Genomic DNA, 8,639 nt, shown 5'->3' with positions numbered 1-8,639 from the left:
TGAATGTCCTGCTTTGTCTGATAACGTGATCCATGTTGGTTTCCACAGGCAAGGTTCAAAATGCACAGCCTTTATTTTGGCAAGATGATGCCAAAAGTGTCCTGGCGAGAAAGCTTGGGCTTGTTCCAGGTGGTTTTGTCCTTGCTCCTTTTGTTATCATCGTTTATAAGCCAAAAGTTATATTGATCTGGAGATTAGGCATTAAACCATGCCTGAGCAGCGGTTGCTCTATTAAAACAAGCTGCCATCTAACTCATCCATTGAGATTCTCCATGTTCCCCCTTAGAAGATGGATGAAGGGGGCCAAGARATGATAAAACAGTTTGCTTTCAAAAAGGGGTGTTGCTGGAACTGAGGCTTTGCAGGGATTTAGGGAAATGCTGGGAGCAGCCAGGATGGAGCACATGGGGATGGAGCGGAGCGGGTGCCCCCAGGACRTGGTCGCTCTCCTGCTTCTTCCCACACATGGACCTGCCTGTGCATCAGTGAACATCTGGAAGGTTTCTGTTATGTTAAGGAGGGGAAGAAAAAGCCATTTCCCTCTTCAGGGAAAGAGCTGCAGCAGTGAGGGCTGTTCCTGGCAGGATATTGCTGAGCAAGCACCTGGCTCTGTGTGGGAAGCACAGGGAGGAGACAGAAATGAGAAATAACAGGTTTCGGCTCAGGTGACTTAGAGGCAACAGGTGCCCTTAGATAATTGCAAGTGCTTTGTATCACTATAGGGATCAAGAATTGATCTTTACTGCTGGCTTTTTTTAGAAGCAATGGCAACTTTAAAGAGAACTTGTCCAGGAGAGATTATCAAGGAAGGAGTTGGCTGCTTCTCCCTTGCTGGAGACTTTTTGGGCTGATCAAAGCTCATGGGGACAGAAGGGAGCCTGGGCAGAGCTCCTCAGACCTGCAGCTCACGCAGTCCTGGGCACCTCCAAGGCCTACTAGAAATCTTTAAATTTGAGCTTGTGCTTTAATCTGCTGAGGAATTGRCTTAGTCTAATGACTGTGGAGCAAAAGTGGAAAATGCCAACTCGAATAGCTCAAAAGTGTGAGGACATAATAACCGAATGGCTGTTTTTATTACTAGTGCTTTAAAGCCAATCTCCTAAGCTTGGGAGCTCAAGTCTGTAGTTTTTATGGTGACAGTGTTGTAAAAGCGATCCGAGATGCTGTGTCACTGCCAGAAAAACAAAAAGCATTTCCGAAGCTGGAAACCCAAGTGTGCTCAAAGAAACAGATCTTGCAAGAGCAGCAGTGGCCCCATCTGATGGGTTTTGTAGTGCCGAACACAAAAGCGATCGTGCTGYGGAGGAGAGGCGTCGTTTTGTTCTTCCTCCAGATAACGTTTCCGAAATCTTGCTGCGGTCCGTGATTTACAATCAGAGGAACAAATCTGGAGTCGGTTCTTATTACCGCCTGGGGAAGCGCTCTCAGGTTTTGTTCCCTCTCCGCTCGATATATTGCCAGCCTCCTCCAAGTTTGTAAATAAATATAACCCGCTGCTTGGCAAATGGCTCGCGGTTCCCCCCGCTGCTCGCGCCTGCGGTGGCCGAGCCATCGCTGCGAGCGCTTGTTTTTCTCATTGAGCTTTTCCTTGTGTTTTCCGAAACGGCATCAGCTGCAGCGGGGCTCGGGTTGCCCCATTCCTAGGGGATATCGAAGGAGCTTTTCCCTTCCTGCATTTCTCTTGCTCCCATGTGGATGTCTCGGGGGCTGCTCTCTGCTTCCTGGCACTGCCATGGCAGTGTTGTTAGTTAATAATTTTAACTAATGTTGTTAGTTAATAATTGTTGTTAATAATTTTACAATTAATAATGTTATAGTTATATAGTTATAGTGTAATAATGTTAGTTAATATTCTGGCTGCCAGCCTCAGGAGGGAAATATTTCAGAGCGAGCAAGTAGAAGGGGAGCTGAGCCCTAGGTATAGATCTGGGAGACATTTAAAAAAAAAAAAAAAGTTTTATTATTGTTTCTTGCACTTGCAAATATGGCAGCAGGAGCTTCTGTGTGCTTTTAAAGTTTGTGTTGCACTTTCTTAATAGAGATATGCAAAGGCTCAAAGGTGCGTAAAACAGGCAGTCTTTGCCAGTTGTTATGATAAAAATTATGAGCGTGTCATGACCTTTAAAGCAATGGGACTGTGTGTGCATGCTCTTCTGATACGCTGCTGTCCTCCATCTCTTTCTGAAGTGTTTCTCGCTGTAGGAGGTTTGCTTAGGAACCTCAATTTTTTTCTAATCAGTGATGAGTCTCTGGGCTCCGACGGCAGCTTGCAAAGCACAGAGGAGCAAGGAAAGAGAAGAGGGATGACTTTTTCTAAGGAAACTAACAGAGAAGAGGTTAAAGGCGAATGGTGAGGCTCAGCATGAAAATCCCAGCACCGTCTGTGGTTGCTGTCAAAGACAATCCCCCCCAAAAGGGCTTTGTGCTTTTTGTGGAAGCAAGAGCTGTTCCAGTGCTCTTGAGCATAGAGGAGAAGCTTGATAATCCCTGTGCCCTATTTAAAGAAACTTTTGGTTTAAAATTTTTGAGCTGGTGCAACCAGAATTTGCTCTCCTTTTGTAGTGGATCCATGGGTGATGGGCACTGGGGAGAAGTGTTTGGAGTTTTGGGRGGGACCCTATGGCCTTTGGAGCTCTTGGCTGATGCAGGGTTGTGCAGGGCGAGCAGAGCAGCCTGACGGCACCAGTGGGAACGTTGGTCCGGAGGCCCTGCGGGGCGGCAGCAAGCTGCACTCTGCTGCACGCCAGAMTGAACAAATGGAAAAAATAACACTTACGGCTTTAAAAATTAAACATTCCCTTTAATTATTGAGCATGAATAATTTTCATGCAAATCGCGCCTGGATTTGCGCTTCCAGAGCGGCGCCACCGAGAGCAGTTGCATTGCAGGGGGTCGGTGACCTGTGAGCTGAGAGGTTGTTAATTATTTTTAGTGTTTTACGAATAGGACCCGGGAGGGCAGGAGGCAGCCCCGCTGGAGATGTTTGACTGAAATGAAAAACCTCGGTACCCGTTTGCACCGAGAGCYTCTCCTGCTAATGCTTTAACCAGCGCACTGGGGCCAGGTGAGGGAGGCTGCAGGTGTAGGTGTGGACATGGATGTGACGCTTAGTTAAGAGCGGTTCTTGAGGGCTGAGTCCAAAAACTCTGGGATTAAGCTCCTACAAATATTTTCCTTCCTGTAATGGAGTGTCAGCATTTACAGTTTCCTGACTTTAAACACTGTGTGGTTTGGTGTCAAACATTTGTCTCTGCCCTAAATGAAGTCTTAAATGGTATTCCTGTTAATTTTGAATCAATATGAGGGAAGGAAGGAAAAGAAATTGCAGTCTAGCCCTTTTTTTTTTTTTTGAATCAATATTTTCTTTAAGAGCTGAAATGTTAACTAGCTCGTAGCTTTTGCCGTTTTGGAAAGTAGCTTATATTTGAGGACTATGTGCACTCCTCTGCAAAACTCTTGCTCTTGTGTGCTGTGCACCCACCATGGGCAGGATAGAACCAGCCTCTGCAGCAGTAGTGCAATATATTATCTTCCCTGTTTCTGTGTTTTCTGTTAATACTGTGCTGCTGCTGTTCTGTTTTGCAGAAGCCTTTGAAATYGTGGTACGGCACGCAAGAAACTTCACCAACACCATGTTTAGGAACCACTACCAGAGTATGGGACCCAGAGCTCTCAAGTTTGTTGGCGAGCTTTTCACTGATATCTCGCTGTACATCTTGGGCTCGGACATCAGCGTAAATGACATGATAAAYGAGTTTTTTGACAGCTTATTCCCTCTGGTCTACTCTCACTTGATCAATCCCGGCCTCTCCGAGCCTTCCACAGACACCACCGAATGCCTGCGGGCAGCCAGGAGAGACCTCAAGGTCTTCGGCAACTACCCCAAGACGATGATGACRCAGGTGTCCAAGTCCCTGCAGGCCACGCGGGCCTTCCTGCAGGCCCTCAACCTGGGCATCGAGGTGATCAACACCACGGAGCACCTCAAGTTCAGCAAGGAGTGCGGCCGGGCGCTGCTCCGGCTCTGGTACTGCTCGCACTGCCGCGGGCTGCTCCTGGCCAGGCCTTGCGGCGGCTACTGCGGCGCCGTGGTGGGCGGCTGCCTCGCGGCCCTCCTGGATGTCGATGGCCACTGGCGGGAGTACATCGGCTCCCTGGAGGCGCTCGCCAAGGGCATGCGCGGCGCCTACGACATGGAGCGCGTCCTGCTCCGCCTCTTCTCCTTGGTGCGCGACGCCGTGGCGCACGTGCTGAAGGACGGAGGGAAGCTCTCGGCAACCGTGAGTCCCCTCAAGCCCTCAGTTCTCCCATTTCTACCTCCCCGCCTGTATTTTTTTCCCCTGTTCCCAAAATTTGGGGTAAAACCTGGTGTTTGTGGGGAGGGAACTCGTGGCTGGGGTGTGAGTGGCTCTGGTGGTCCCTGGTGCAGCTCTAAAAGGATGCTCCTGCATCCCATGCCTCTCCAGTGCCCTGGGGATGACACGGAGCGGGTACAGCAAACGTTGGCCAGCTCTGCTGTGAGGTGTGGCAAACTTAATACGTTTGCCCGAGTATTTATAGCAGTGTGGGGTGGCTGTGCATAGTCCACATTGGTGGCCATCAGCTACACCATGTTGAGCATCCCTGGAGATGGACAGAGATCATTGGGAGACTGTTTGATGAGGGAAGGTTGCAGAGTAGGGCAGGGGACAGGACCATTCCTCCTCCTTTAGCATCAGTAAAAATGCATCTCCAAATAAATGGGCGCAAGCTCTGTGCAACATCCCCTCTGTTTTCTGAGGTGCTCAAGGAGGTGCCTGGTTTCCCCACTTGTGGCCATTCTTCCCCATTTCAAGCTGCCCTTAATTCCCACCAGTTTGCTTGCCTCTTATGAGTGACCTGACTTTTAAAATACATAGTGTGACTTTCTAATCCTTGCAATAAACGGAGCCTTTCTTCTTGGGGAAAATGCTTTCTCCAAAAAGCGGTACATTGCAGTGTAATGCTGGTTTTGTGGAGGGGATTTTTCCTTTGGGGATGTGATCGGATCGCTCTGTGCAGGCAGAGTGGAATGACGGGGAAGGTGGGAACGTCGGCGTTCGTTTAAAGCCAGCGGTGATTAAAATCTGCTGCAGTTTTGCTGTTAGCAGCTTGTTCCTGTCATTCTTGACTTGTGTTTACAAAGGAACAGCTTATGTAGGTCACTGTGGCAGTCGCGCTCCTAAGTAATTCCTACTTTTTGTGGGGGGACCCGTGGAAATGGAGTAGCTTATGGGTCTGGATGTAGGTGGCAGTGGAGCYATTATTTACCCATCCTTTGCCAAAGCAGAACATAAACTCGTGTCCTCTAAAATAAGAAATCCTTGAGCCTCACAAAGCCATTCAGCACTTTTGTACTTGATAGAGCTGTTTAAATTCATTAGTGTCATGTATAGTTAGGCACTTATTTAAACGTAACTCCTCTTGATTATTTAATACTCCAGCGATTCTTTTATTTGCTCTGGAGATGTTCTTGAGTTAGAGGAGCGTGGAGGGAAAAACCCAAACAGAGCAAACCAGCGGTCACCGAGAGAATGGCAGCTGGGTTTTGTAAAGTTTATTATTTAAATGCTGGTTCCTCAGCAAAGACTTTTATGTCAAACCTAAACCCAGAGCAACTTCTTACAAGTGGGCAGGGGGCCAGACTGTGATAGGGTTGTGACAGTCCTTGCAAACGTGTTAATTTTGCTGTTATCCTGCAAATACGACTGACTTTAGACATCATTCTCATATCAAAGTCTAAAACACCACAAAAAAAAATCTCTGCAAGACCCACTGACTTTTCCTTCCAACTTGTCTTGCTGCTGCCCTTGGCCACTGACCTTTCTGTAGGCAAAGTTCAGTTCACCTGTGYGTTATTACGGCTAATGGCAGGTTATTTAAACGTCATTAAGCCCCTCTTGAATTGCAGGAAACTTCTCTCCCRTGTCCGTAGCCATCAGCCCTGGTAGCAACACCGCTGCCCTTGTCTGTCCTTCGGGCCACTCGCTTTTCTCRTGGCTTTGGCAGCCCTTTGGGGTTCTCTGTGCTACTGCACCCCTTCTCAGTATTAGTGTGTTTATTATTTTATATTTTATAGGTATCTATTATTTGTTATTTACTGTACTACTATACCCCTAAAATATGACCTTAAGATGCTTTATCAAGGAGGCTCATTCCCACTGGGCTCATAAAAATCTCAATGGTGCTATCTACACACATTAAATTTTCCTGTCTTCTACTTCCACCTCTTGGARGTGTTTAATCCCAAGCACGGGAAGGGCGATGGGACTTGATCCGCTTGTGCTTTCTGCCACAGCCAGAGACAACTGGAGAGATGCAGCCCAAATAAACCTCATGCAGTTTGCAACTCCAATGCAGCCCAACACTAATGCTCTCTCTCTTTTTGAGAGCAAAAAGAGAAAATAGGTCTGGGTGTTCTTATATAGGTGATAGCTGATTTTCTTTGGTGTTCATTACCGTTAGCTTGCACTGTAAAATTATTTTGAAAGCTTGCAGAATTGAGGTGATAGATGACTGTTGATTTAACACAGATATCTGGCTACATAAATATCTTTTAATGCCATTTTTTTCCCCTTCCCTCTCCCTGTAGAGTGGAAACCAGGCAGGTCGCAGCCTCTCCAACCCCTRAGGGAAGGTGCAGGGCTTGGCACGAGGCTCTAGCTGTTCATGCATGTGGATGGGATGGCCTGCTGCGACTGTGAGTCATGGAGCRGGGAGATCCAGGCTTTGGCTCTGTTGGGGCTTGCATGTGACATGTCCATAAGGATGCGTGTCCTCCAGCTGGGGACAGCAGGATGTCCTGTGGTGCTGCTCAGTCTGCCCATGGGGCTGCAGGTCACTGATCTTTCTGGTTATGGTCTTAAAGATCACGTTGTAGGGAGGGGGAAAAAAAGAGCAAGTGCTACGTTAGAAATGCAGGGAGGTTTTAGTTTTCTGTAGCTCAGAGCCACTCGCAGCAATGTTGCAGCATGCTGGTCATGCGCTTCTGTTGCCGTTCAGTGCAATGTGGACCCCTCTCCCTTGGTTTTCATGCAGGTCGCTGCAGCCTCCTGCCATCTCCGTTAACAGAGAGCCTTTATTTGCAAACTGCGTTCCCACCCGTTTCCTTTCCTGAGGGTTTTCATGCTTGCAAAGTGCCACAGCTTTGGAGCATTGGGCTAGTGCTTGAAGGTATYGGTCTATAGATGCTTTTTACATGAACTGTTCCTTTGGCCTCATTATCCATGGCTGCTGTTTCCAGCAGGAGCCACAGCGGAGGTCAGGGACTGGGCATCCTTCGTGTTAACTGCTCTGCAATTATTTCCAGTGACAGATAACCACAAGAGTTGGGCTGTCCTAAAACTAGAGCTAACCTGCCAGTAAGTGATGCTGTTGCCTGTGCCAGGAACAAAAYTGAATCCTGCACATGCTCTGTACTTGGAATGGTGAGTTGCTGTTGCCTTTTTGCGTCTTGTCATGCAGAAGTCTTAAGGTCCTGTGCATGAAAAAGGCTGTCTTGCAAATATATTGGATTGAAATTAATTACAGGAGGACAATCAAGGGGAACTTCTCAGCAGCAAATGCATCTCTAGTTGCTGGGAGAGTCCCATTCCCATCCTTGTGGCCTCTTTTGATTCCTGCCAAACCAACTGCTGGCCTGTTTCATATCTACCTGTTGTGCTGCCCTGCCTCTTCTCAGCTTGTTGGAGCCTCRGGGGCTTGGAGCCTGCTCTCATGTGTAGGCATGAGACTCAAGTTCGCTGTTAACAACGTTATTCTTTGAAAGGCTCATTTGAGTGAGAGCAGGCTGACTGCAGAAAGCTGCCTCGATTGCCTGCAGCTCCTTTGGCAGAGCTATTTCCATTTAAAAAAAGAAAAAAGTGCAAACTGGCAGTTGGCGAATTTAGCAATTCTTTATGCAGGTGTATCTTTCCAAGCTAACCAATTTTCACACCTAATTCCCTCCTGYGCTACCCGCCGCGGTGGAAATGACGCTCCCGGGCAGTGACCTGGAGAGGCAGCGAGCAGCGTCGGAGCGCGGAGCCCGCCGCTTAGCGGGGATAACTCACGGGTGACTTAYGTGCCTGGAGTTGCTTCTTTGGAAAGCTTATTAACTCCTGGATTGCACCCATCGATCTGTGCCGCTGGACAAATAAACTCGRTGCTCTCCAGAGCACGAGAGCAGGTATTTCCGTAGATACTAAAACTGCCTGTATTTAAATCATCCGTCTGTGAGAACAGAAGGCAGGAGGCTGAGGGTACCTGAGGACAGGAGCTGATGTGGTGAGTTGTTGCTCCCAGCTGGTTTTGCCTCCGGGGGCTTAAATGTGTAGATATGGGATGGATGCTCTGCCCATCCCCAGGCCTGGCAGTGCCTTTTTTAAAATCTCTTTCCATGAGTTGCTCCGTCAGTCACTCATTACAATATAACAGGCCCCTCTCCATACAACTAGTTCACTGAAATTATTGGAGTAACAGAATATATGTGCATGTCTGTCTTGGTCATTCACAGATGCGAAAATGCTCTTTCCACAGCTTAAAAAATGAGATGGAGCTAAAGGTGCAAACCAAGACATTGAAAGCCTCTAGTCTAATACTTTTTCCCTCTTCTTCCTTGCTTTGGAACCAGTGGATATTGA

General features: G+C 47.9%; 1 protein-coding gene across 1 annotated transcript in view; it reads left to right on the top strand.

Annotated features, from left to right (window-relative positions):
• Positions 1 to 8,639, top strand: part of GPC3 (glypican 3) — an 84,726-nt gene that overhangs the window by 32,559 nt on the left and 43,528 nt on the right. The window contains exon 2 of the mRNA XM_026039142.1: positions 3,586 to 4,280. Coding sequence (XP_025894927.1) covers positions 3,586 to 4,280 — 695 coding nt within the window. The remainder of the gene's footprint in view (positions 1 to 3,585; positions 4,281 to 8,639) is intronic.

This window comes from Nothoprocta perdicaria, unplaced genomic scaffold (assembly GCF_003342845.1).
Source record: "Nothoprocta perdicaria isolate Ctin4 unplaced genomic scaffold, notPer1 scaffold_22, whole genome shotgun sequence".
In the NCBI taxonomy this organism is placed as follows: domain Eukaryota; kingdom Metazoa; phylum Chordata; class Aves; order Tinamiformes; family Tinamidae; genus Nothoprocta; species Nothoprocta perdicaria.
Note: the sequence above shows the minus strand (reverse complement) of the source record. Positions and strands in the feature narration are given on the sequence as shown.